This window comes from Mesoplodon bidens (assembly GCF_964165515.1).
Source record: "Mesoplodon bidens genome assembly, chromosome: 1".
In the NCBI taxonomy this organism is placed as follows: Eukaryota; Metazoa; Chordata; class Mammalia; order Artiodactyla; family Ziphiidae; genus Mesoplodon; species Mesoplodon bidens.
Window position 1 is genome coordinate 105,267,091 of NC_138176.1, and position 27,839 is coordinate 105,294,929.

The 27,839-nt window shown below is 55.4% G+C and overlaps 2 protein-coding genes across 3 annotated transcripts; both read left to right on the plus strand.

Moving 5' to 3' along the window:
• The first annotated feature begins 61 nt into the window (after window positions 1-61).
• NOP14 (NOP14 nucleolar protein) lies at window positions 62-20,902 on the plus strand. Its single transcript, XM_081229234.1, has 18 exons — window positions 62-356; window positions 2,965-3,099; window positions 3,626-3,767; window positions 6,939-7,081; window positions 7,879-8,013; window positions 8,966-9,088; window positions 9,871-10,002; window positions 10,747-11,005; window positions 11,868-11,998; window positions 12,573-12,658; window positions 13,539-13,674; window positions 15,102-15,203; window positions 15,738-15,891; window positions 17,347-17,506; window positions 19,437-19,584; window positions 20,097-20,215; window positions 20,367-20,522; window positions 20,737-20,902. Exons 1-18 carry the CDS (start codon window positions 162-164, stop codon window positions 20,834-20,836), a joined length of 2,556 nt encoding a protein of 851 aa, XP_081085360.1. The 5' UTR covers window positions 62-161; the 3' UTR covers window positions 20,837-20,902.
• A 3,123-nt stretch (window positions 20,903-24,025) lies between these two features.
• Window positions 24,026-27,595, plus strand: MFSD10 (major facilitator superfamily domain containing 10; the record flags this gene model as incomplete). 2 transcript variants are annotated; one of them, XM_081229352.1, is made up of 12 exons in its annotated part: window positions 24,026-24,199; window positions 24,301-24,397; window positions 24,637-24,740; window positions 25,056-25,214; window positions 25,298-25,459; window positions 25,776-25,884; window positions 26,002-26,113; window positions 26,371-26,479; window positions 26,572-26,662; window positions 26,788-26,835; window positions 26,914-27,003; window positions 27,544-27,595. In XM_081229352.1, 12 exons carry the CDS (start codon window positions 24,026-24,028, stop codon window positions 27,561-27,563), a joined length of 1,275 nt encoding a protein of 424 aa, XP_081085478.1. In that variant the 3' UTR covers window positions 27,564-27,595. The 2 variants fall into 2 exon arrangements, with proteins under 2 accessions (XP_081085478.1, XP_081085477.1); XM_081229351.1 differs by lacking the exon at window positions 27,544-27,595 and adding an exon at window positions 27,197-27,446.
• Between the last annotated feature and the right edge of the window lie 244 nt (window positions 27,596-27,839).

Sequence of the window (27,839 nt, forward strand, 5' to 3'; positions counted from 1 at the left end):
GCGTGTCAGTATTTTACCCAACGTTCCTACGTCTCGCTGGCTCAGTTACCGCGAGACGGGGGCGGCACTCCTAGGCTGCTGGGCCGCGCGTGTCTCCGGAGGGAGCCCGCGCTCTGGCTGCCACCTCCTCGTCAGCGCCCCGAGGTGCAGCGCGTGTTGCCATGGGGAAGGCCAGGTCCGCCGGAGCGCGCGGGAAGGCCCCCGGGGCCCCGGCGGGCGCGCGGGGCGGCCGGGCGAGGCCCAGCGCCAACCCGTTCGAGGTGAAAGTCAACCGGCAGAAGTTCCAGGTCCTGGGCAGGAAGACGCGCCACGACGTGGGGCTGCCCGGGGTGTCGCGCGCGCGGGCCCTCCAGAAGGTGAGCGGGGCGCCGGGCCCTACGGTGTGGGTCCCCCCGGCCCCGCCTGCCGGCCGGGACCACCCACGGCCCTGCTCCTCGAACCCCTGCGGCACCGCGGGGATGCCGGCAGGCTTGGGCGACCTACGGACTTACTTCCCGGTGCCCTTTTCCCCTTCTGTAAATCGGCCATGATGGTGGTACGTACATCCTAGGGCTGCCGGGAGGATGGGAAGCGTCCACCTAGAGTCCTCGGGACAGTGCCTGGAGCAGTGAGACGTCGTGTATCGTGTATGCCATGTGTCAGCTGGACTGTTTTCATCTTCGTGCCTCTGCCTCTGCGTGGGCGGGGACGACATTCCCCTGCAAAACCGACGTCCCTCCTTGGAGACCCACACACAAGTCCAGCTCAGGCAGAGTTCATCATTTCCGCGCTGCCGCGGCCCCTGTGCGAACCTCTTACAACCTGCTCTCGTTGAGACTTTGAGCTCTGCTGGTTAGGGACAAGATAGGGGATTACATGGCATGCTCAGTAGATGTTTGAAGAAGGAATGTATCGCTCCTTTGAAGCGCACAACCTTGTCCCTTGCAGGGTAACTGAAATGCTGCCTTCTTGGAAAGTCTCATAGCTTTCCTGTGCTTACGGTTCCAGAGTATTCTGTGCTTTGAAATTCAGTTCGGGTGGCATTCTCTATGCAGCTTCTGAGACATGCTCATTGGTTTGTTTAACGATATTTATTGTTACTCTGAGGAGGAGACATTAGTAAGTTAGTGAACAAATTAAAGCACATAAAGGTCAAGTAAATTTCCCGAGGTCACACAGCTGGTAAAGGCTGGGGTTTGCACTGGGTTTGGACACCTGTGAAGCCTTTATGTGCCACTGAGCACTTACGTTTAAGCTGTGTTCTAGCAGGTGGAGAGGTAAAGGTAAAGTAACACCTGGCCCTGCCTTCATGGGCTCATAATCTGTGTTCTGTCCCACAGCATGTAATCCAGTTGATCTTTTTTTATATATAAATTTATTTATTTTATTATTTATTTATTTTGGCTGCCTTGGGTCTTTGTTGCTGCACACGGGCTTTCTCTAGTTGTGGCAAGAGGGGGCTACTCTTCGTTGCGGTGCGCAGGCTTCTCATTGCGGTGGCTTCTCTTGTTGCAGACCACACGGGCTCTAGGTGCACGGGCTTCAGTAGTTGTGGCATGTGAGCTCAGTAGTTGTGGCTCATGGGCTCTAGAGCGCAGGCTCAGTAGTTGTGGCACACGGGCTTAGTTGCTCCGCGGCATGTGGGATCTTCCCGGACCAGGGTTCGAACCCATGTCCCCTGCATTGGCAGGCAGATTCTTAACCACTGCGCCACCAGGGAAGTCCCCCCAATTGATCTTTGAATTGAATCAAACATCGTCCTTATTGCAAGGAGCTGGCAGTAGTAGTAGACAAGACAAACTTACAGCCGACTCCGATGCACCCCTGCATCACACACCCCAGGGCAGGCTTGGGGGGGCAGCTGTGGGGATGGGGATTGTTTGGGCTCCAGAATAGACATGTTTTCCTTTATCACGTAAGCCTCAGTTTTCTCATTTCTCCTTAAGAGCCTGAGGTAGGAACTAACATTCTCTCCTTTTTACAGGTGAGGCTGTAGGTGCTTCCCAGAGTCCTCGCTGGCAAGTGGTGCAGCTGGTGGGATTCTGAGTCCTCACTCTTTTTTTTTTTTTTTTTTTTTTTTTGCGGTACGCGGGCCTCTCACCGTTGTGGCCTCTCCATTGCGGAGCACAGGATCCGGACGCGCAGGCTCAGCGGCCATGGCTCACGGGCCCAGCCGCTCCGCGGCATGTGGGATCTTCCCAGACCGGGGCACGAATCCATGTCCCCTGCATCGGCAGGTGGACTCTCAACCACTGTGCCACCAGGGAAGCCCTTGAGTCCTCACTCTTGACTGCACCTCCTGGGCATCACATGCATGTCCATGAATGACCCAGAAAGTGCTGAGAGTATTGGTTTGCAGCTACACGTAAATTTTACCAATAGACAAATACATAAATACAGAATCTGCAAATAACAAAGACTGACTGTATATATACATAATGGCACGTATATAACAAGCAAAGAGAAGATAGGCAATGCTGCTGCAGTCTGTGTCTGTAATTGATCGTGACGTCGTCATTGACATAAATGGCCTTTCAGATCATTGTTCCCTGCTTCCCTTACTCAGCTAGAACCTGAACTCCTCTGGCTTCTTCACCTGGGTGGAGTGACCTCTGCTCGATTGTTCTGCTTTTTTCTTGGTTGCCGTCATTTTACTTTAACCTTTGGTATTAGGCATGGAAGTACTAACACACACCCTAGAGAATTCCCTGGGTTCCAGACATCGTCCTCTTTGCTGCCATTGTATGGCAGCGACCCAGTTTCTCCTCGGTAATTGAGATCAGTCTTTCCAGCCAGTAGATTGGCCTTTTTTGGACTGTGTGTCTCAGTGGCCTGAGGCGTAGAAAATGGCATTTTCCAGTTCATTAGAGCCAGCATTGTGTCCCCTTGTGGAAGCACCTCCCTTTTGGGGACTAAGACTGCCAGGCCATCAGAGCTCAGAGTTGCCAGGACCAGTGAGAGATTGTTCTATGATCTGTTTTTCAGCGCACCCAGACTTTGCTAAAGGAATACAAAGAAAGGGATAAGTCCAACGTATTTAGAGATAAACGCTTTGGAGAATACAATAGCAACATAAGCCCGGAGGAGAAGATGATGAGGAGGTTTGCTCTGGAACAACAGGTATGGAAAACAGTCTTTTGCTGTAGTTTTACATAGAAGTCAAATACAAAGAGAAGGCCGTTTCCCCCTTGTTTGTTTATACTTTTGTGAGTGCACAGTGGTGTTTGTTTATACTTTTGTGAGTGCACAGTGGGTGGGTCTTCAATCGTGTATCTTGCCTGTCAGACCAAGGGGGAAGCAGCCTCTTGCACATACTAGTTAGGTGGATAAATATCTTAACCAGAGTGCCCGGCAGTGATGCATCCTGGGTTTCTGGACTACACTGCTGCCTTCAACTGGGTCTGGATTGTGGAGCATTCCTGGTGGGTAGAGCTGCACGATTTCCCAGTGCCTTAGGGTGGCCCATTGATTTATTTACCTTCTGTGGGTTCTGTTTATATCCGAATCGTTGCTCAAATGACCCAGAATAATCTTAAAGCTACATTGTCACATTGCACAAAAATGGGGGAAAAAATCATTCTTTTTTTGATGTTAAATGGATGTGGAAATTTTAGGAGACTGATTTTCAGTTTTTCTATTCTGTCAGCGACAACACGAAAAAAAAAGCATCTACAACCTAAATGAAGATGAAGAACTAACTCATTACGGCCAGTCTTTGGCAGACATTGAACAGCATAACGACATTGTCGATAGTGACAGTGATGCCGAGGACCGAGGAGTGCTGTCGGGTGAGGCCTGGGGTCAGGGGCAGTCTGCTTAGCACTGACGTTCTTTCTGCCCTGCTTGGACACCTAGAAGATGCAGGTGTAGATCTTTAAGAATGTGTATATGTAGATAAGATAGACAGACAACCTTCTATCTATCACACAAAGCACTTCAGTGTCCCTTCTCTTGTTTGAACTTCACCCTAGCTCGTTTTACCCGTGAGCTCAGAGAAACAGTATGATTTGTCCAACCCGTGAGTCAGAGTTTTGGGTAAAACCCACCTCACTGACCCCTAGCACAGCTCTTCTGTACTAACCCACAGTGCTTTGCTACCACTGTTACCAGTTCTGACCCAATGTGTGTACTAACAGTGTTTACTTAGTTCTTTTAGTCTTCGTTTACTCTGGAACCGCTTATGACAGTTGTGTGGGGGAAGTAACATTGAGCTTTTTAATTTCTTTTTAAAAATTTATTTATTTACTTATTTCATTTTTGGCTGCGTTGGGTCTTCGTTGCTGTGCACAGGCTTTCTCTAGTTGCGGCAAGCTGGGGCTACTCTTTGTTGTGGTGCACAGGCTTCTCATTGTGGTGGCTTCTCTTGTTGCAGAGCACGGGCTCTAGGTGCACGGGCTTCAGTAGTTGTGGCATGTGGGCTCAGTAGTTGTGGCTCGTGGGCTCTAGAGCGCAGGCTCAGTAGTTGTGGTGCACAGGCTTAGTTGCTCCACAGCATGTGGGATCTTCCCAGACCAGGGCTTGAACCCGTGTCCCCTGCATTGGCAGGCGGATTCTTAACCACTGGGCCACCAGGGAAGTCCTGAGCTTCTTATTTATAGATAATAATGAAGCGGATTAAACTGTGGCATTAGTTAACACTGATATACAACTGAACTGAGTTAGGACTCAGTTCAGGTCTGGTCACTTTGGGCCCTTTTATAAAGTTGGGGTCATGTCGTAAGCTCGCATCTTTATGAGTTAGAATACCCTCTATTCAGCATCTTCAGAACAAAGCTGCACAAAACTGAAACCGACTCAGCAGTTTTTCTGGTGTGTGGAAAGCCAAGCCGTTAACCCATGACTGCCTTTTGGTATTTGGGTGATGGGGGGTCAGAAGGCCTAGGAATTAGGGTGGCCCGTGGTTCTGTCCACAGCACCGGGAGGTGGCCACACCTCTGCTGAGGCTTCGTGGTTGAGGAGGGAACATAGTTCATCTTGAGGGCCTTCCTCTTCACACTTTCCATTGTTCAGGACTTTTTATGCACACCTCGCTTTAAAATTGTTCACCTTCACTGTCACTGAAGGGGACTCTGCCGTGGCACCTTCACGTTGGGCGGCCTGGTCGCTCATCACAAGGTGTCGGCCTCGTTGGTACGGTAGGCTGTGACGGTTGGCTGACTAGAGGAGAAGTTGGATTCCCATTCTGCCAGGTGTTGGGTCCTAGGGACTCAACTGTTTATTTGAGGTTTCCTATCCTCTGATGTTTAGTATGAGCTCATCAGAATCCAGGTGACTTGCACATTTCCAGGTAACCTCTTATATTTGAAAATAAATATATTTGCCGTACCTTTTAAAATGAATCATTAGGAAACATTCTGTTTTGTTCAATTACATAATTTATATGTTCTCCTAGATTAGGAGAATTTCATCTTAAAAATCAACCCTAATTTTCTAATTAAATCCTATCAATATAAACACACTGATGGATTTTTTTTTTCTTTTCTCCGAGAATCCTTTTTGGAATCTTTTATATAATACCACCTCATTAGTTAATGTTTTGTAAATTTTTATTTTCAGAAAATATTGTAAACAATCTTGAATTAGTAGAATGCTAAATGATAGTGTTTTCTAATATGCTAAACTTTGCAGGAAGCAGAGGAATCACTCATTTACTGATTCATTTATTCAACAAATACTGGTGTATGTGCCAGGCAGTGCTCTTGGTTCTGGAGAAATAGCAGTGAGTAAAACCTACCAGAAGCTCAGTTTTCTGGGGAGACCCAGACAATAAACTAAATAATAACTAAATCCCGCAGGCCTTTCGGAAGTAGAAGTGCTGTGGGGGAAATGAAGTCAGGGCGGTCTGGGACACGCCAGGTAGTCCTGATTAGGGTCACGAAGGAGGTGGCGGTCGTGCAGGCCTCTGGTGGTGTCACGGTCTGGGACCAGCCGGGAGCCTGGTAACTGGAGGGGGCGATGGTACAGACAGGTGGGCTGGGACCATGGGAACGATTTTGGCTTTTACTCAGGAACGGGAGCTGGAGGGACTTGAGTTGGCTAGGGCAGGCCAAGAGGTCTTCCTGAAATTCTCTTGTAGGCGCGGGAGGTGGAGAGGAAGCAGGATGCGCAGGGGTGTTTGGGGTACCTGTCAGCCCAGGGGAGGGATCAGAAGGGCAGTGGGCGCCCGAGTCCACAGACAGCCTTCCCTGGAGGAGGGAGCTGCTGCCCAGAGGAGTGAGTGTTGGCTTTTAAATCGGGCCAGAGTCCACTGCAGGGGGAGCGAGAGCAGCTTCCAGAAGGAGGCATGATGGGGGTGGAGGAGCGCAGGCGCGGAGAGCTCAGCGCAGATGGCGAGGTGTGGGCCTGACGGGGTTAGAGGGCTACAGGCAGGAGCTGTTTCTCTTACCGGATGAGATCTGAAGTCAGTTGCTTAGCATCTAAGCCTCTGTTTTCTCTTCCAAGAAATTGGATTTTTTAAAAGTTTCTTTCTATTCCAAAATCGATGATTCCCAGTGTTTTGTTTCTCTCTTCTTCCCTGGTAGCTCGGGCAGCCTAGGAATCAGTGACTCTAGTAGCTGGCTCCGCCCCCTGCTCCTGGGACTTTCTGTGAGACCCAGGGAGGGTGTGAAGTGGCCCTGGTCCTGGACACGCCCTCTTAGGACTCAGGTGCGAGCTAGTTTGCTGCGTTTGTCCATCTTCCGTGAGACGTTAACCCATTGGAAAACAGGTTCTTGGTGTTTCCAGTCACTTGGATCACAGCCGTTTGGTCTTTTTATGCCTCTGGGTTTTCTCGGAGGGGCCCCTCTTGGGGGTTTGTGTCGCTGTGCCTGTAGTCTCACCTGCCGTGGGTGAGAGTTTTCTCTTAAACGTGGAGTCCGCTCTCAGGACCATGCTTGGAGAAACGTTGGCAGAGCGACTGCAAAACCCACTTCGCAGCTGGGCCTGGCTTCACAGAGGGGTTTTCTGCTCTCTGTCTGCAGCCGAGTTGACGGCAGCCCATTTTGGAGGAGGTGGCGGGCTGCTTCACAAGAAGACCTCTCAACAGCAAGGCGAGGAGGGGCAGCAGCCAAAGTCACGCAAAGAGCTGATTGAGGAGCTCATCGTCAAGTCAAAGCAGGAGAAGGTGCGTCCGTTAACGTTCTCGACGTGGAGCAGCACCGTCCTAAGACACGCTGCTAAAGGGTTTCAGGGTTTTTCTCCCTGTGCATTTTTAGGCTGTATTTAATATTTTCTATGAATTTAATAAAAGTATTCACTTTGAATAGGAATACAAAATGCATTTTAAGTTTCATCAAGCATGTACTTCCTTTTTTTTTTTAATTTTATTTATTTATTTATTTATTTTTGGTTGCATTGGGTCTTTGCTGCTGCACGCGGGCTTTCTCTGGTTGTGGTGAGCAGGGCCTACTCTTCATTGCAGTTTGCGGGCTTCTCATTGCGGTGGCTTCTCTTGTTGCGGAGCATGGGCTCTAGGCACACGGGCTCTAGAGTGCAGGCCAGTAGTTATGGCGCACGGGCTTAGTTGCTCCATGGCATGTGGGATCTTCCCGGACCAGGGCTCGAACCTCTGTCCCCTGCATTGGCAGGCGGATTCTTAACCACTGCGCTACCAGGGAAGCCCCAAGCATGTACTTCTGATGGTTTCTTGGGGTTTTGGTTTTGGGGGAGGGTTGGTTTTAGTGTTTTGGCACATATCAAGAGTCGCAAAACATCACTGCTTTTGCTAACGGCAAACTGCTCAGAGCATCTAGAAGAGCAGTTTTACAGCAGGAAATTCGTTCTGCATGATGGGATCCTGAGATGCTAATTTCTCGTGGTCTCTTTCCCTGTCGGCATGTTAGGCTGAGCAGTTGTCCAGTGCGGCCTGGACGTCTGCTGGAGGCTGGCAGTAATGGGGTGCCTTCTGTTCTTTTTCCCCAGAGGGAGAGACAGGCTCAACGAGAAGATGCCCTTGAACTCACAGAGAAGCTAGACCAAGACTGGAAAGAAATCCAGACTCTCCTGGCCCGTAAAACACCCAAATCCGAGAGCAGAGGTGGAAAGGAGAAACCCAAGGTGGGGCCAGCACTTCATAGGCAGCCTGGGCTCACGACCATTGACCCAGCCTTTCTCTGCAGAAGAGGGGGAGCCAGACATCTGTTCTCCCTTTTAGGACTTAAGTTTTCTATTAAACTTTTATATTGAGGTATCTGACGTGTGTTACATCAGGGTGGAAATAGACTAAAAGTTACTTCACTATCTACTCCAGAATAATGAAAGTAAAGGAAATGGTTGTTTCTTGTTTCTTGGTATGAGAAGACTTGGTATGTGTATTGATATATACGTTTACTTATTTTTCCCTCCGGACAATATTTGGTTCCTATCACATTGCTTTTAGTCTAAATTGTCAGAGAAGGTGCATTCATTTGAGTTGCTGGTTTCTAGAAAATACTTGGATTTCACCAGATTACCTTGCCGTGTGGCCATCTGCACATCTGTGAGTCGACCTTACTGTTGCTTCCCCCAAAATCCCATTTGGGGGGCTTAATGCCTAGATGAACAAGGTTTAGTTTCCTTTTTTTTTTTTTTTTTTTTTTTTTGTGGTACGCGGGCCTCTCACTGTTGTGGCCTCTCCCGTTGCGGAGCACAGGCTCCAGACACGCGGGCTCAGCAGCCATGGCTCACGGGCCCAGCTGCTCCGCGGCATGTGGGATCTTCCTGGACTGGGGCACGAACCCGTGTCCCCTGCATCGGCAGGCGGACTCTCAACTGCTGCGTCACCAGGGAAGCCCAAGGTTTAGTTTTCTTAAAGCAGATATACTTGGAGAATTTTCGAGGAGCAAATAGTTGTATATGACCTAAAGGCGTCCTCGAGACTGATTAGAACAGGCCTCTGTCACACAAGAAGAAAAGACTAAGGCCGTGGTTTAGCTTCTTCCGTAAAGATGTCCAGCCACGACTGGGATGTGCAGGAAGCTCATTATGCAGGTCTTTTCTTTAAAAAAACAATTTCTTCTTTCTGCCCTAGCCTGACGCGTACGACATGATGGTTCGTGAGCTCGGCTTTGAAATGAAAGCGCCGCCCTCTAACAGGATGAAGACGGAGGAGGAGCTGGCCCAGGAGGAGCGGGAGCGGCTCAAGTGCCTGGAGGTGTCAAGGGGGCGGGGCAGGGGCAGGGGCAGGGGCAGGGCCCCTCTGGGAAGCTGCTACGACCAGGAAAGGCCCTTTCCACCTTGTTGTGTTCGATGGGCTGGAGGTGTTTTGTGTTTTACCAGTGGAATCTTTTTAGTCTCTAAACAAGTTTGTTTTACTTTTTTTTTTAACTATAAAAGGAAAAAACAATGCAGATAATACCCAATATAACAAATTAAAAATGACTTTCTTTCTAATGCCTTTACCTCAGAACAGCTGCTAGCGATATAGCGCACTACCTTCTCACCTCTTTTCTCTTAAAGGTTTTTTAAATTTCCTTACGTTACAAAACAAAAATGAAGTGGAGGCGTACTGTCATGCATCTGGCCTTTTCAGTACCCCCCTCATGGGCCGTCTCCTGTGGCCGCTGCATGGTTCAAAGGGACAAAGTAGCTGACCTGCTTGTTAAATGGCATGCAGACCTCAGTGTAAAGTGTCCTGTTCCTCTTCTGGGGCCTGGTGGTGAGTGAAGCTGACGGTTGGCCACCATCATTTGGCCAGAAAGCCCTCAGGGTAACAGCTTTTCCTTCCTTGTGACGGGAACATGTTTCTGCCGCAGTATTTTTATTTTTGTTAAATAAGTCTTCCACACGATGCTTGCCAAGGTTTTGCATGTCTGGTTGAAGACTGAAAGCAGAAGGCAGGCCTGAAGCAGCTGTGACGGCCGAGGGAACCTGGAGCGTGCGTCCCTGCCATGTGCTCACAGCACAGCAGACAGCTTTTCTGTCTTTCCTGCTCAGGCTGAAAGACTCCGGAGGATGCTTGGAAAGGAGGAGGATGAACATATTAAGAGACCAAAACACACGTCGGCGGATGACTTAAGTGATGGCTTCGTACTAGACAAAGATGATAGGCGTTTGCTTTCTTACAAAGTAAGATGTTTGCCTTCGTTTCCTTTTTTTTTTTTTAATTTAAAGCAACACTTTTCCTGGTTTTTCACTTGCTAGGTTTACCACAGGTGGAAATTGTGAGTCTTCTTAGAAACAGTTTCTCTGTGGCTCTTTCTAAAGCTGGTGAGGTTTTTCATTCCCGAGCCCCACTAGCTCTATACTTGTCTCCCCTTTCAGAGCGTCGGCCCCACTCAGGGCAGGAAGATAGGAGAAGGCCAGGGGTCTCGAGCAGAAAGGGTTCCAAGACGGGAAACTGGGTGCTCGCAAAACACTGGGTTATCTGGGGGAGTCGTCAGGGGTCACCCTCTGATGTGGAGGTCCCACCACCTCCGCGTGCAGCCCACATGCCAGGAAGCCCCACCTGTTCCCCAGCCCCATGAGCAGCAGGGCTGCCAGACACTCACAGCAGCTGGAGCCTGTCCGCTGCGGCGCCTTCCGCATCCTGGACCCCCGCCACTCCCCGGCAGAGACAAGCCCTGCCCAGAGTCCTGGCGTCAGGGTGTGGGGACTGCGGTTCCCAGGCCTTTAGCCCCGTGACGTGTAGCAACCCCGAAGGAGGTGGGAGAGAGGCCCCACGCCCGTGGACAGCGCAGCACTGGGCCGCGTGTTCCTAGCAGACAAGTAGCATAAAGCGTCTGCGTGTGCACGGCCCTCAGACACGGTCACAGGCTGTGCCAGCTGCTGTCCCGAGGAGTGATGCCCCTGGTTCCCACGTTCTGTTCCCAGGATGGAAAGATGAACGTTGAGGACGAGCCAAGCGGGGAAGCCAGCAGCAGTGAGAGCGAAGAGGAAGAGGGCAAAGGCTTGAGCGAGGGGGACCCAGAGGAGAGCGATGGCCCAGACGGCCCCTCAGGCCTGGAGTCTGACGTGGAGAGCAAGGACGGGAGCAAGAGGACCCAGGAGGAGCAGCGTCCGAACCCTGGGGAGCAATCGACAACTGTTGGCCAGGAGGCTGCCAGGGCCAAGCTGCCCTATACGTTCGCAGGTAGACAGACAACCGGGGAGTGACTGCAGTGACCTGGCGGCGTCTGCCTCACGGGCTGCGTCATGGAGTGGGACAGGGTACGGGCCTGGACACACAGGCACAGCCCGTCTGTGCTGTCCTGGCTGGCAGACAGGCACGGTCATCCTTCTCCGTGATGCCCCCGGGATCTGACCCGAGTGCTCTGGGCAGCACGTCGGCCTCTGCTGTGTGACTGCAGCAGTTCTGCAGGCCACCAGCAGGGGTCCCTGCCACTTGGCAAGTCGGCCCTTTGTGGGCAAGGGTGGCCGCGGAGCCGGGCTTAGGCCTCGTGATGTGGCACGTAGCACACGGTGGGCTGCTCTGTCCCACGTGCAGACACCCCGTCCAGTTCCAGTCCGCAGGCCTAAGCTGTCCTGCGACTTAAGGGTGTTTCCAGAGCGGTTGAACCGGCGGGTGGAACTGGCTGCCGGGGGCGTCTCAGGCGTGACACTGCTCTGCTCGCGGGGCTCCTTCCAGCTCCAGCCTGTTCTGAACGGTCCCAGCGGCCACCCCACCCGCGCCTTGTCCCCTCCGCCCTCCCCGTCTCGGGCATTGGCGGGATTCCGCCTAGAGGGGAGCTTGGGGTCGTCTCTTCGTCGAGGCTGGTTGCAGGCAGCCCAGTTTCCTCGAGCCTCACCCTTGGCGGGCACACAGGCACACGTTGGAAGCAGTGTGGTAATTACACAAAAGGAGTGTTTCTATAAAATAGGCGGAAGTATTTCTTTGGGTGAAGTAAAAGAAGTTCTATTATTTAATTTGTGTTCAGTTTTTATCTCCGTTACCAGAAATGTAATTCTCATTTTACAAGTTAAGCGTGGCGTGTGTTTTGTATTTTTTTTGATAGCTCCCGAATCCTACGAGGAATTGAAGTCTTTATTGTTGGGAAGATCAATGGAAGAGCAGCTTTTGGTTGTGGAGAGAATTCAGAAATGCAACCATCCAAGTCTCGCAGTGGGAAACAAAGCAAAACTAGAAGTATGCTGGAGTTGTTTGTCTGCAGTGTTGGGAGTGTCAGGGAAGAGCCCTGGTCTGTGTGGGCATCGTAACCGTGAAGCTGGTGGTCCCGAAGTGCACCCCGTGCTTGCGGCTGCGAAATTTCACGGTGGGGTGCGGGTTGGGGGGCAGAGAGCCAGGCCTGGATGTGCGTCAGCTCCAGGGCCACGGCAGGCCCAGGAGGAGGCCGAGCTGTTGACCTCAGTTTACACCGAGTCCATCGCGCGCACCCGTCACGCAGCAAAGCCAGGCTTTGGGGAAATACGTAGCTAGGAATGTGCCTCGTCCTCTTGCATAAAGGCCGCACGTTTACCGAACGAGGCGCCCGGCCAGGCGCGCTCCTGGTCTAGGGCTGAGGTGTCACCTGCTGGCCGAGGCAGCACACGCCTGGACCCTGTGCTCTTCGCTCCTGTGCCTGCCTTGGGTCACACGCCCCCATTGCTGGCCCTGAGGCCCTCGCCCCACCCAGTGCGGGGGCACAGGGGGCAGGGCGTCCTGTGCCGCAGCTCCGTTCTGGGCTCAGCCCTGAGCTCTGGCCCCAACCCTGTTCCTACAGAAACTGTTTGGCTTCCTTTTGGAATACGTCGGAGATTTGGCTACAAGTGATCCAGCAGACCTCAGCGGAATCAATAAATTGGTTGTGTAAGTGAAAACGGGGTGCGTTATCTGGAACGTGGGGCTGAGTTGAACAAATTTTGTGCCTTTTAGTAAAGTCATAGAATAACTTCGGAGTTAATTAAGGCAGCCTTGCAAATGGGCCCACAGCTCGCACAGCTGCGGTGATTTCCGTACGCCATCCTGCTCCTAAGTCGTGTTGACGTGTTGCTCCCATCGCCCTAGAGATGGGACCTGTTTTTAACTGCAAACGAATCGACTTTAAGACAGTAGGGCCCCTTCAGGTTTATTTATATTTGACGGCTAATTTTCTGTTTCATTCGCCCGCCTGCTGCTGTCCTGCGCGGGGGCTCCGGGCCGGGCTCTGCACCAGGCCCCCGTGAAAGCATGGTGGCTCTTGGCCTCGTGGTGGCTGGAGCAGGGCACAGCGGGCAGGGTGCTGAGTTGGGAGGGTCCGTGAGAGCAGGTGCCTGGTGGTACCCTCGGGCTGGCCACCTGCACACCCCTCCGCCCCGTGCCAGCCTCTGCCCCCAGGAGTGCTTATGAGGCACCACTGGGTTCAGGACTGTCAGCCACGTCTGGCCCTTAGAATATGCTCCCCGTGCTGTTACTTATATAAACAGAGCTACTTCTGCCACCACTACTGAAAAGTTATGACCAGGTTCTTAGCAAATAGCGAAAATGAATATAGGTTATTATAAAACACTATTAGAAAAACTACCTGGATCACCGAGACGGCCAGCCAGGTGTCAGTAAGAGGAAAAGTGCATTCATCCAGGGGCTTCCAGCTCTAGCTCAGTTGGCAGGTGGCTTCACAGGAAGATGATAAACGTGGGTGGTTTGAGGGGGTTTTCTATGTTTTTGTTACCTACGGACATTCTCCCCGACTTATGTCTCTGATGAACAGGCAGTTGTATAACCTTTGCCAGATGTTTCCTGAAGCTGCAAGCAGCGCCGTGAAATTTGTCCTCCGAGATGCCATGCACGACATGGAAGGAATGGTTGAGACCACAGGCCGGGCGACCTTCCCGGGCCTGGACGTGGTAAGCCAGGGGCGTGTCTCATCCGGCCGTTGACCTGCGGCCACCAGCTGTCCAGTGTGCTGCCATGGCACAGGGGCTGGGGGCTTCAAGAGGGTGGTCTGCCCCAGAGCCTCCGCAGCCATCTGGAGGGCACACGGCCAGGCCTGGAAGGACTGCTGACCTGTTAACAACTAGCTAACGTGTGCTCAGGAGCAAAGTTTCTGGTTTGACTTCTCAGTGAACGGTGCCGTGTTTAGTCTTGATGGCAAACCCGGGGTGTGTTTTCCTGAGGACCTGTGGGCTGGTTGCTTCACCTGCTTGTGCACAGCGACCTCTGACCTCTCTCAGGTTTCTGACCGTTTCACGACAGCCGTGGGCCATGTCGTCAGCTCTGGTCACTGAAGAAGTACTGCTCAGTCCGTTCCATTTTCTGGTCTTCGGGTTGAAATGAACTAACGTCAACTGGCAGGAACTTAAAAGTTTGGCTTTAGGGCTTCCCTGGTGGCACAGTGGTTGAGAGTCCGCCTGCCAATGCAGGGGACACGGGTTCGTGCCCCGGTCCGGGAAGGTCCCACATGCCGCAGAGCGGCTGGGCCCGTGAGCCATGGCCGCTGAGCCTGCGCGTCCGGAGCCTGTGCTCCGCAACGGGAGAGGCCACAATGGTGAGGGGCCCGCGTACCACAAAAAAAAAAAAAAGTTCAGCTTTATGTTGATGGGTCAGTAGACTCCTCAGGAAGGCACCTGAGCCAGTGTCCGTGGCCTCAGCCCCTTTCTCTGTGTGACCTGGGGTAGGTGGGTGCCCGAGCTGTGGCAGAGGGTATCCAGCCTGCCTCCCCGGAGCCTGTTCCCGGCGAGGAGTAGTGGGGAGGCCAGGGGGGTTGGCAGGCTGCCCGGGCTTCAGTCCTGGGCTGTGTGGGCCTGGCCTCTCTCCCGGCTGTAGGCGGTAGTGATGGCTCAGTGGTACCTGTCACATAGGCTGGCATGAGGATTCATGAGTTGATGTTGTTACTGAACCAAATTGGGGTCCACCCTTGCCCAGCGCGCAGCAAAGCCAACCGACTGACGCCGGGTTGTGGGGGAGGAAAGTACAGCGTTTATTGCATGCACCCGTCAAGGAGCACAGGCAGCTCGTGCTCAAAAGACACGGACTCCCTGATGGCCTTCAGGGGAGGGGTTTTAAAGGCACCATAAAGGGTGAAGGTCACAGGGTGTGTGATCAGCTCGTGGACTTTCTTCTGAGTGGTTGGTGGTGAGGTGACAGGGTGATGTTTCCGAAATCTCAGTAATCGCCATTTGGTTCCCACCCGTCTGGGGTCTAGTGCTCGTGGGCAGCCTGCAGTCACCATCCTCGGTGGGTGGTGGTCTTAGTTTCTGCAGAACAGCCCAAAGATATGCGTCAGGTTGTGTGTTTCCCTTCTTTAACCCGTGTGATGGCGCTTTCTTTCCAGCTCATTTACTTGAAAATTGCTGGGATATTGTTTCCAACCTCTGACTTCTGGCACCCGGTGGTCACGCCTGCGCTGTTGTGTCTGAGCCAGCTGCTAACCAAGGTATGTCAGGACCTCCCCATCGGAGCCAGCCCTCCCTGGGGCTGAGCGGGGCCGTGGATACTGGCCCTCCCTGGGGCTGAGCGGGGCTGTGGAGACTGGCCCTCCTTGGGGCAGGAGTAAGAAAGGCTCGTCAACGAGGCCTGCATAGCAGCTCCTTCCCAGAGCTCCCGGGCGAGTGGCAGAGGGCGTGACCCCAGAAAGCGCATGAGAGCATCGTCTCTGATCTGGGGTTCTGTTCCCCTTTTGGCTTTAAAAGTCCAGATAGCTCTGTTTTCCTTGAGGGAGCATATGATCAGTGCCCACTTGCTGTGGTAATTATCAGTGTTCCACTACGAGAGGGTGGGACCTTACGATCACAGAGCTCTTTGCCGGATTGCATCTCACGTGCCTCGACCCTGCCGTGCGGGGCGGTGCTCCCCTCCGTGCAGAGGAAGGTCGGGGCCTGTGGCCCCCGCGGAAGCCAGGACGTGTGCCTGGCGCGGTGTTCCGAATGTTGTTCCCAAGTGGACACTGTGCCCTGTGTTCCTTTGCCAGTGTCCCATCCAGTCCCTCCAAGACGTGGTGAAGGGGCTCTTCGTGTGCTGCGTGTTCCTGGACTATGTGTCTCTGTCCCAGAGGTTCATACCTGAACTCATCAATTTTCTTGTTGGGATTCTTTACATCGCAACTCCCAACAAGCAGAGCCAAGGTGAGTTGATTCGAGGTAGTGTTTTCAAATATATTGTACTTCAGAAATTTTAAGACTTTTAATAGTAATTGGTATTCATTGTAGAAAGCTTAGGATATGGGGAAGTTAGAAAGAAGACAAAAAAATCTCAAGTCTTATCATCCAGAGTAGCATCCTTTTTTCCCTCTGTGTGGATGTGTGTATATACCCACATTTTGAAAAAAATCAGTATCCCACTTTTATCTGTCCAGCACAGTAGCCCATTTCCATGTGTGGGGAGTCTAAGCTTAGTGTAAAGTACCCCCCAGATGGCAAGACTAACTACCAGAAATATATAAAATACTGCGGTTTACTATATTGACTGTGTGTCGAAATAATATTGGGGGGGAGGGTAAATAAAATACATCCATTAAGATTTACCTTTTTGTTTTTACTCGTTTTGTGTGGCAACAAGGACACTTTAACTTGCGTAGCTCGCGGTGTATCTCTAGTCGGCAGCACCGCTCCTGGAGTTCCTACGATGTTCTGAATGTTGGCAGGAGATCGTGGACAGCAGTATTCTGAGGGGGGGGGTTCAGCAGTTGTTGCTTTTCTGAACCATCACACCCTCCCCTTCCCTGCCCACACAGGATGCCCACACTCCTCCCCACGCTTCCGCCCACTCACTTCCGCCCACTCACGGCTCCCTCGCCCTCCAGGAGCTGCCCACCTTTGTCCCCTCGCTCCTCCGTGTCTAGAGGGTCTGCTTTCCCGGCCTCCTTTTTCCTTCCCTGCCCTTCCACTTTCCCCTCGTAACCTCACATGGACACTTGCCTGCGTGTGGCTCTTGCCCGATTTCTCTGAGCCCAACGCTGCGGGCTCCTCTCTGCCAGCCGTGGGATGGGCACGGGGGTGCAGCCACACCCCAGGGAGACATCAGGGTGGCTGCAGTGCTGGAGGAGGGGCCCCGGTGGAGGGCACTGGACGCTGGAGTCGGGATTGGCCAGCAGACTGGCTGTCGCCCGTACGCCCCCCTCCCTCTGCCCAGCCACCGCCCACTCTGCCGTGCCTGGACCACGCCCGGCCTGACGCCCTCCCCGGCAGTCCCTTCCGTCTGCTTCGACTGCTCCTCTGAGTGACGGCGGGCTTAAGTCCTGCTCGCTCCCTGGGTCTCTGGAGTGGGCCTTCTCTGGCCTGGTGAACTCTGCACCCTGTCCCACCCTCCCAGCTCTCCTGACAAACCCGCCTCACCCTCCTCTGCTTTTTCTTTGTCCATCGTTTCTTACTGACACTCAGTCTAGTCTGCCCACGAGGGCAGGGGCCTGGTCTGTGCTTGGACTTGGCCCAAGCACCCCTGTCAAAGCTGTCGCTTGTCTCTGGTGGTAAGCAGCGCATGTTTGTTAAAATTAACTTCCACAGGCTTCACCCTGCAGAGCCTGCCCTGCGAGCCCGGTAGCCTCAGAGGCCGACTCTGTCCCTGTCCCACTTGGAATCCAGGTTACACTCTGGTGCACCCTTTCAGAGCACTTGGGAAGAACTCGGAGTTGCTCTTGGTTTCTGACGAGGAGGCCAAGGCCACGTGGCACAGGAGAAGCCTCCCCCTCCAGTGGGCAGGAGGACTGAAAGCCCAGACTGAGACAGAGGCCAACCACACCAGGTATGTGCGGGCCCGGGGCTCTGGGCCGTGGCACCAGCTTAGACCTCAGAGAGGCCAGGCTGGGAGCCAGACGTGACCCAGCACCCAGCCTTGAAGATGCACCCGTGTTATCTCTGTTCGCAGATGAAATGATTTTATATGTAGAAAATCCTAAAGGTTCCACAGAAGAGCAATTGGATCTGATAAATGAATTCAGCAAAGTAGCAGGATACAGAGTCAACGTACATAAAAGTCAGTTGTATTTCTACACACAAACAGTGAACAGTCTGAAAGAAAATTTCAAAAACAGTTCCATCTACAATAGCATCAAAAGGAATAAAATTACTTAAGAATTAGCTTATCCAGGGAAGTGGAAGACTAGTATGATGAAAACTACAAAACATTGCTGAAAGTAATTAACAAAGACATAAATAAATGGAAACACATCTGTGTTCCTGGACTGGGAGACATAATCACCTCCAAATACCACCACGTTAGGGGTTAGGTTTCAACAAGGGAATTCTGTGGGGTCACATCCTTCAGTCTGTAGTAGAAGTAGAATGAGGGGGCTAGGACTTTTTCTTGTAAGTCCTTCCATTCTCTGATTTTTTAAAAAAATTATGGTTATTCGAATTTTTTTGTTGATATTTATTTATTGTGTTAAAATGCAGATAACATTTACCATCTTAACCATTTTTCAATGTATGGTTCGGTGGCATCTTAAGTACATTTCCACTGTTACGGAACCGTCACCACCCTCCACCTCCAGAACTTACCTTCCCCAACTGAAACTCTGTCCCTGTTAGAGACTAATCCCACGCCACACCCCAAGCCCCACCGTCCTCCTGTCTGTGGATTTGACTCCTCTGCTGCACCTCATATAAGTGGAATCACACAGCATTTGTCCTTTTGTGACTTATTTCACTGAGTATAATGTCCTCAAGGCTCATCCATGTGTAGCAGGTGTCAGGACTTACTTCCTCTTTAAGGCTGAATCATACTCCATTGTGTGGCTGGACCACATTTTGTTTATTCATTGATCCATCAGTGGACACTTGGGTTGCTCCCACTTTTTGGTTATTCTGAATAAGGCTGCTATGCACATGGGGGTACAAGTATCTATTCCAGTTTCTGCTTTCACTTCTTTTGGGTTTATACCCAGAGATGGAATTGCTGGGTCAGATGATAGTTTTATTTCTAATTTTTTGAGGAACCTCCATGCTGTTTTCCACCACAGCTGTACTATTTTACATTCCCACCAACAGCGTATGAGGGTTCCAATTTCTTCACATCCTTGTCAACACTTAGTAATTTCTGGATTTTTGATGGTAGCCATCCTCATGGGTATGAGGTGGTATCTCATTATGATTTTGACTTGATTTACCTAATAATTAGTAATGAGCATCTTTTCATGTGCTTATTGTCCATTCATAATCTTTGGAGAAATGTCTGTTCACATCCTGATGGCCATTTTTTTCCATGAAAAAATAACTTCCCAGAATGTTATTTTCAAAGTATATCTACTTGATATTGGAAATAGTTTTAGTAATTTAAAAACTACAACGGGGTTTATTTAAGATGAGGGCTCCAGCCATTGTAGTGAGTGAGTCAGTTTTCTTGGGTCTCTCCCAAGAAATGTATATGTGTTACTAAACTTTGATTTTCTTCTGTTTAAAAAAACAAAACAAAACACTGAGTACTCTTTCCAAGTTGTTGCTGCATTTCCTGCAATGTTCTTTCCTATTCAGGGAAGCAGGATGTTTTCTTTAACTCCTGATCCCATTGGCCGGACGGCTGCAGCCATTGCCCAGGGCAGATGTTTGACCTCAGGGTCCTGCGGCCCAGGCCCATGAGTAGAAGGTTTTCATCTTTGCCAAGATGATGGGCTTTGTTGGTGATGGGGAGGGGCCCGCCCTTGCTGTTACCCTGAGGCTGGGTGTCACCCCTGCAGGCTGTCCTGCTTGGCCGTGTGCCTGGCTCTGGTGCAGCGCTGTGTGACCGCCTATGGCACCCTGCCCTCCTTCCACGATATTGTGCAGCCCCTGCGAGCCCTCCTGATGGAGCACCTGGCTGCCCGCAGCTGCCCGCCCGAGCTCCAGGTGAGGCCTCCCTGGCGCGGCCGTGTCCCAGAGTTGGGGCAGGTTGGTGGGCGTTTCTGTCACGGGGGTTCCAGCACTAGGAATCAAGGCCGGCCGCCCCCATCAATCTGGGCAGCGGCTCCAGGCCCTGCGCCCCTCCCAGGTCACTCGGGTTCTGAGGATGGTCCCACTGCCCTGCACCAGGCGACAGGAAGCCGTGAAGGGCACCTGCCTTTTGGCCTGGGGGCTCCCCTGTGTACAAATGGGCTGGTCCCCATCGTATGCTCCCCACGTTCCTCTGGGAGAGACCGTTCTGTTCTGTTGCTCGATGGGTCTGTGGGTCTGAAGTCCCGCCAGACCAGATGCCATGAGGACGCTGCAGGAAGCTGGAAGCTTTGTGAGAGCCGGGCCTTCTGGGCACAGTGGCTCTGCACCTGCAGCCGCCGGGCCCAGGGGAAGGGGCGGCCTGGAGGGAGGAGCTCCGGAGGCCACGGTGGGCAGGCCCGGTGGCGTCAGCTTTTCTCACGTGTCAGGAGCTGAGTCGGAGCATTTTGACGGAAATGGAAAAGCAGCCGAAGCAGTATCGGCCGCTGGTCTGTGAGAAGAGCAAGCCGGTGCCGCTGAAACTGTTCACCCCCCGGCTGGTCAAAGTGTGAGTACGGAGGCCCCCCCAGCACCCCATCCCTAGAGGGGCCTGGGGAGTCCGGGGCTGTGGCTGGGGGCAGCCTTGACCGGAGGCCTGGCAGGCTCTGAGTGCGCAGACCCTGCGCCCTCAAGGCCGGCTTTGCACCTTGCACCTTCAGCCTCGAGTTTGGGAAGAAGCAGGGCTGCACAAAGGAGGAGCAGGAAAGGAAGAGACTGATCCACAAGCACAAGCGAGAATTTAAAGGTGCCGTCCGGGAGATCCGCAAGGACAACCAGTTCCTGGCTCGGATGCAGCTCTCAGAGATCATGGAACGGTGAGGGGCGACGGGGTCTGGCAGGTGCTGGTGTGGGTGCTGGGCCGGGGTGAGGGTGGGCCAGGCGGCCTGCTCCCCTCACTTGTCCTCCATCTGTCCTGGGTGGAGTTGCAGGTCCCACGCGGATGTGAACTGCTATTGGGTCAGATAGGAAAAAGGGCAAGATGTCCTCCAAAAAGTATCCAAAAATGGGCTTTTTTTTTTTTTTTTTAAGGGATGCGGAAAGAAAACGAAAAGTGAAGCAGCTTTTTAACAGCCTGGCCACACAGGAAGGTGAATGGAAGGCTCTGAAGAGGAAGAAGTTCAAAAAATAAATTATGTTTATAAATCAGACAAGGAGATGCTATACAATGAATGCCATAAGGGATGCTGTAACGTCAGAGTTTTTTTCCTGTACTTTGCTTCATGTTAAAACGCCGCTCCTGACATATTGCACTTCGGGAACAGGGCCAAGCCTCCATGGGAGCTACATGCCGATAAACTGTAAATCACCTCTGTTCGTCACTTCCAGACAGTCCTCAGTTAATCACAAGGCTCGGGACTGATGGGATTCAGGCTAATGTTTTTGGTCAACCAAGCATATTTGCCTTCAGGTGTAGAATTCAGCATTACTTAATGTTACATAAATTTTCAGTCATAAGTGAAACAAGTTTGCACATAGTTTAGAAATCAGAAAAGAAAGAAATCACCCGTAATCCCGGCACCCCAGCAGCCACGATCGGCTTTGTCCCAATCCATACCCAGTCTTGATTAATGCTTTGGAGTGCCAGGCCGCTGTGAAGGCAGGAGGGGTTGGGCTGCATGTGCATTGACCCAGGAGGCTTCATAAGGACACAGGAGCCACCTGCCTGCCCTCGCGGCCCTGGGGGGCTACGGCCTTGAACAGGATGCTGCCTCCCTGCAGGGGTGCAGAGGTGGGCAGGTCCCCCAGGCCCCATGTCCCGCCCCAGTCTCCGAGGACGAGGCACTGGTCCTCACACCCCTGGTGTCGATGTGGCACATGGTGGAGGCCTCGCCCTCGGCTGGCAGCCCTGCCTGGTGGCCCTAGCACTCACATCAAGAAACCCATCCTTGGGACTTCCCTGGTGGCGCAGTGGTTAAGAATCCGCCTGCCAATGCAGGGGACACGGGATCGAGCCCTAGTCCAGGAAGATCCCACATGCCGCAGAGCAACGAAGCCCGTGCACCACAACTACTGAGCCTGCACTCTAGGGCCCTCGAGCCACAACTCCTGAAGCCTGCGCGCCTAGAGCCCGTGCTCTGCAACGAGAGAAGCCACCACAACGAGAAGCCTGCGCACCGCAACGAAGAGTTGCCCGCGCTCGCTGCAACTAGAGAAAGCCCGCATGCTGCAACGAAGAGCCAATGCAGCCAGAAATAAATTTTAGAAAATGAAGCCCATCCCTGAGGTCACAGCCACAGAAGTGACCATGGAGAGACTGGAGGATTAGCCAGACTGGACATGTGGGAAGAGGATGACTGATTCTGGCTCCCCCAGCAGGGAGGCTGGTGGGAAAAATCGGGAGTTTGATTTGGGGCGCTGTTAGGCCGTGTTAGGGCTCAGAAGGGCGGAGGGACAGGGCCAGAGCGCTCCCTGGTGGCAGGCGGAAGGGACAGATGAAGAGGCCACGTTGGAGGAGATTTCTGCATCTTTACCTCCTTTCTAGGATTGTTCAGAGACAGGAGTTTGCCAGGTGCGTGGTTCCACAGATCTCGAAGGCCCTGGCAGGTGTCGGGGCCACAGACGGGGCTGGCTTCACCTCGCTGTGTAGGCCTGGCCTGCTGTTAAGATCGTGCAGACTCAAGACCCCACCCACACGTAAACGCTCCTGCAGCTGTTGCTACTTAAATTCGCCACACCGCTGATCCCGGGGGCCTTGCTGCTGAGTTCTGTGGCTGTGGAACGTGCCAGCAACAAGCTGATAAAGCCTCAGCTTTGGGTCCTGGGTCGCCCGAGCATACCCACCTCTGCCCACCCTGGCCTCTCCACCCCACTGCAGGCACAGTCCTTAGAAATGTCAGTATCCACGTGGATGGCCCGTCCCAGCCCTGCCTCCTCCTACTTGCAAAGGGGCGTGTGTAGAAGGGGTCGTGGAAGAAGGTGGTTATGAAGCCAGAGTGTTTACATGTGAGTACATTTGCCGACATATTCCTCCCCTCTGCCGCGCGCCCACCAGCTCTTACCTCCGCTGTGTCACGTGCACGGCTCAGGTGGAAGAGGCGAACATCCCCCGAGCCTCCATAAAGGAACGTGTGTCCTCCTCAGGGAGAGCTAACACGTGTTCTCTTTGGTCGTAGGTGGAATAATTATACGTTAAGCAAAGTGTGACTGCTTGGATGTTTGAAATTTAGTGTCGTTTTCGGAGGGGTGTATGAGTGCTGAGCTGACGTGGTGGACTGTCCTTCCGGATAGTTTGGCCACAGACGCCTGAATTTCAAGGGACGGAAGGGAAGCAGGGGGTGCTGGCAGGTCCTGAAGTCCGGAACCTCCAGCTGCCGTGGGGTCTACCCCGGCGCGGGCCCAGGACCGAGCGCGCCCAGTCCTGACCTCACGGCTCCTCCTCCTCGCCGGCCCGGCCGAGGCCCCAGGGTGGGCCAGCTCGCGCCCCCGCACAGACGCCGCGTATCTGCGGGTGTATTTTGGACGGAGGCCTCCGACGGGAGTGGACGATGCGAGGAGGGTCCGGTCAGGGTGGACCCCGCCCAACGGCCCTCCGGACGGAGCGCCCAAAACCCCGGGGTCCTCAGCGGGCGGGTCGTCACTCGGGCGCAGAGTCCGGGGGCAAATAGGACTGTGGCCTGTCAGGCGCCTCCGGTTGGATCCCTTCCTGCTGCTAAGCCGCTGCCGGACCCGATATCGGGCCGAGTCGCGCGGCCTTGGAGGACCGGACGAGGCCCCGCCCAGCGGCCGGAAGAGGGCGCGCAGGGGCCGCCCACTTCCGGGCGGGCGTGGCGTGGTCGGCGTTCGCAGCCCGCCGGCCGGTTCATTCCGCCTCTGTCCGTCCATCCGTTTGTGCGGAGCGCGGACCCCGCAGGTGCGGGACGGGGCGCGCGACCAGGGGAGGGCGGGTGTCTTGTTCTCCGGCTCGCGGGTCCGCCCCCGCCGCCCGCCCGGGCCTCAGTTTCCCCGGCCGCTCCGCCCGGGACCGTGGGGTGGCGGCGGGGGCGGGGAGGTGCCGGGGCCGCGATGCCCCACCCCGGTCCCTGGGACGGTTGGCCTCCGGGGCTGCGGCTTCTTTGCGTAACCCCCGCAGCCTGCGTTTCCTGCTGCCCAGGGTCGGGGGCAGAGTGCACAGAGGGACTCCTGTGTTGGGTCACGGGGCAGGCAGACCGTTTAGGCGCTCGCTGGCTCTTCGCGGGTTGGGCCACGGCGGGAGCTGGGGTCTGTTTCTCCCCCAGGTAGGTGGGTGTGGGGCTGGGGTATCCAAAAGTGCCCTCGTGCGACGTGCCGTCTTGCAGACCTGCCACACGCTCAGCCAGGCCGGATCGGAGCGGCCCCCATCATGGGCTGGGGAGCCGGCGGGAGCTGCACCCCGCGCCCGCCCATCCACCAGCAGTCGGCACCCGAAACCCGAGTGGTCGCTGTGGTATTCCTCGGCCTCTTGCTGGACCTCCTGGCCTTCACCTTGTTGCTGCCCTTGCTACCTGCGCTGCTGGAGAGCCACGGCCGTGCGCAGGTGAGCACCCCCAGTCCCGATGCCGCTTCACCCCCGATGGCTGTCCATTGCTCCAGGCCCCTCAGGGACTCCCTAGCCGGTCACACTTCCTTGTTACCTAGGATCCTCTTTATGGCTCGTGGCAGCGCGGGGTGGACTGGTTTGCTGCAGCTATTGGGATGCCAGCCGAGAAGAGGTACAACAGTGTCCTGTTCGGAGGTACGGTTCTTGAGCCGGGGCTGGGGGCCCATTCGGCTCCTGCCTTCCTGGTTCCTCCCTCCTCAGTCCCAGGTCCTGGTCCTTGTATCCTCGCTCCTGGGCACTGTCTGTTCTTTCTCCAAGTGGGTGGTGTGGGGGCCATCTCAGCTCAAGGTTCGTGGCCTGGGAGTGTAGGGCCCAGCATGGTCTGACCCTTGGGGACTGGGCAGTGTGGTGACTGTGATCTCTGTCTCTTCCAGGTCTGATTGGCTCCGTCTTCTCCTTCCTGCAGTTCCTCTCAGCGCCCCTCACAGGGGCCGTCTCTGACTGCCTGGGGAGGCGCCCGGTGATGCTGCTGTCCCTGGTACGGGTGCTCATAGACAGGAGCCTCTTCCCGCCCACCAGCAGCCCTCTGGGGAGGCAGCTGTGGGCCCTCCACGGCCCCTCGTTGGCCCTCGTTGCCCCCTGGGGTTGGTGTTTGCGGGGGCGGTGGCTTCCGTGGCTAAGCGAGGCTGTGCCAGAGCTGCTCCTGCCACGGAGACACTGGGAACACAAGTGGCCCTTCGATGCTCCAGAACAGGGCAGGGTCCCAGGGTATTGTTCAGGCTTGCTGGCCCCGCTGTGGGTCCCTCCTGGCCTCAAGTGACCGTGCCTGCCCTTGGTCCCCGCCCTGAGGCAGGCAGGCCTGGCCACCTCGTATGCCGTGTGGGCCACTTCGAAGAGCTTTGCGGCCTTCCTGGTCTCCAGGATGATTGGGGGCATCAGCAAGGGGAACGTCAGCCTCTCCACCGCCATTGTCGCCGACCTGGGCTCGTCTCCTGCCCGCAGCAGGGGCATGGTGAGTGCACTCCGGGGGGCTTAGGGGTGGAGGGGCTCCCGGGCCTGGGTCTCCCTGCCTGGCTCAGGCAGTCTTCTCCCCAGGCAGTCATCGGGGTGGCCTTCTCTTTGGCCTTCACGCTGGGCCCCATGGTTGGCGCCTCCCTGCCCGTGGAGACGGCGCCCTGGTTGGCCCTGCTCTTCGCGGTCTCCGATCTGCTGTTCATCTCCTGCTTCCTGCCGGAGACGCTGCCCCCAGAGAAGCGGGTAAGGTGGGAACCAGACAGGCACAGGGGCTCGCTTCCGGGGCCTGCGGGGAGGCCCGTCGCGGTCCCAGGTGCTGGGGAGGCCGGGCCGCCCGCTCCTGGTGTCCAGACGCTCTTGAGACCACAGCACCTCCTGGGTTCCCTGCGTTCCCCAGACCCCCTATCTCCAAAGCCTGGCAGGTGGACTGGGGGCCGGGCCTGCCGGGGCCTTGCAGGGGGCAGGGGCCAAGAAGGTTCGGGTCAAGCCCACCCCCAGGCTGCGAGGCCTGGGGACGCCACCAGCCTCGTCGCAGGCTCCTCAATCCTGTCCCCTCCAGGCACCGTCCGTCACGCTGGGGTTCCAAGCTGCTGTTGACCTGCTCAGCCCCCTGGCCCTGCTTTGCTTCTCAGCTGTGGCACGTGGCCCGGACCCGCCCACCGGAGTCAGTAAGGAGCAGGCCCCCTCGTGAGGGTGGGGCTGTGGCTCCCTCGGGCTGCCCAGCGTCCCCCCCAGCTGCTATCGGGGCCCTCTTTCCGCTGACGTCCCTTTCCCCTGCTCCACAGGGCTGGGCAGCCTGCGCCTGCTGGGCCTGGTCTACTTCCTCTATCTCTTCCTGTTCTCGGGCCTGGAGTTCACGCTGAGCTTTCTCGTGCACCAGCGCTTCCAGTTCAGCAGGTGGGAGCGTGGGGCCCCTTCCAGGACCCCGCCTGGGCACGCCCTGCCCTCTCCCCATCCCGAGGCCCCGCAGCCCCGCCGCTTCAGGGCTGACTCCCACCTTGGCCCGTCCCCGGGGCCCAGCCCGGGATCCCGGGGCGGGCGGTGCCTTGCGCCGAGGACGGGTGACGCACGGGCCGTCACCCAGGCTGCCTGGCTCTGCGTGCGAGCAGCACGGGCGCAGCAGGGAAGGGGTGCTGACGGCTCGCCCCTCCCAGCCTAGAGCAGGGAAAGATGTTTTTCTTCATCGGCCTCACGATGGCCACCATCCAGGGCGCCTACGCCCGGCGGATCAGCCCTGGCGGGGAGATCGCAGCTGTGAAGCGGGTACGGGGGCTCCCCCGGGCGTGGGGGCGGGCGGTGCCCCGAGCTCTGTGGAGGCAGCGGGGTGGTCCTGAGACCAGCTGTGCCGCCCGCAGGCTATCCTGCTGCTCGTCCCCGCCTTCCTCCTCATCGGTTGGGGGCACACACTGCCCGTGCTGGGCCTGGGGCTGCTGCTCTACTCCTTCGGTGAGTGGCCTTGCTCAGGCTAGCGGGGGTGCAGTGAGGGGCCGGCGGCCAGGAATCCTGGAGGGTCGCACCCCTGCCGGCCCCTCCTCCAGGCTGATGGGCGCCTCCCTGATGTCCCCCACCAGCCGCTGCCATCGTGGTGCCCTGCCTGTCCTCCGTGGTCGCCAGCTACGGTAAGAGGCCCTTCCCTTGCTTGAGGTCACCTTGGGTGGCCCACAGGCACCTGACAGCCTCTCCCCTTTCCCCCACAGGCTCTCCCGGGCAGAAGGGCGTGGTCATGGGCACGCTGCGGAGCTTGGGCGCCCTGGCCAGGGCTCTGGGGCCCATGGTGGCCGCCTCAGGTGAGGGCTGCGCGACAGTGCTCGGGGCGTGCTGGGCGCCTGGAGAGGCCCTGCCAGGCCAGGGGGCTGCTGGCCTGAGCTGGAGGCTACACAGCCCCTGTTGGCCGCCTGGGTCCCAGCCACTGAACCCCCGGCTCAGCCCCGCCGTCCTGTGGGCGGGGACTGTGGCCATCACCCCCTGCTGTCTCCGCAGCGTACTGGCTGGCCGGGGCGCAGGGCTGCTACACCGTGTGCGCGGGGCTCTTCCTGCTCCCCTTCTCCCTCCTGCGGAAGCTGAGGCCTCCGGCAGGGACGCTCAAGGCCGAGTAGCTGAGCCACGCCTACCCCAGAGCGGGGCAGCCCACGCAGGGAGTGGGAGGGAGGCCTGGGCCTGGACGGCTTGCACTGCCCGTCTGGCCCGTCCCTCCCCGCCCCCCAGCCCGGGGCGGCCCAGGACTCGCACCTGTGCCTATGACGCTCCTGTGTGGACCTGCCTGCTGGGATCAGACTCCAAAATCTTGCAGGCTTTCTGTTCACTTTTTTATACTTACTGACACACAGGGTATCAGCCAGGCCTCTGAATGACCAAATAAAGCAGCTGTTTTATACCCAGTGCCTTTCTCCAGTGCACAACTCTGCCTCGACACACTCACTGCCCAGGGAGACCCCCCCAGGCACCAGGAGAAGCAGCTTGAGCTGAACATGTGTACAGCTGCACAGTCCAGAAGAGCACGAGGCTTTGCCCAGGCCTGTTTCCCTCCCTTCTGCACTGTAGCGAGGGGTGGACAGGCAGATGAAGGACCGCCCCCGCCCCGGCGTCAGCACTTACCAGGTGGTATTTGGGGGGTGTCCTGCAC

Bases quoted from the DNA above. Each gene is read 5' to 3' on its own strand.
- NOP14 (XM_081229234.1), top strand. From the start codon at position 162: ATGGGGAAGGCCAGGTCCGCCGGAGCGCGCGGGAAGGCCCCCGGGGCC. The intron at 3,768-6,938 runs GTGAGGCCTGGG...CTCTGTCTGCAG, and splicing joins GGACCGAGGAGTGCTGTCGG to CCGAGTTGACGGCAGCCCAT. The intron at 10,003-10,746 runs GTAAGATGTTTG...TTCTGTTCCCAG, and splicing joins GGCGTTTGCTTTCTTACAAA to GATGGAAAGATGAACGTTGA.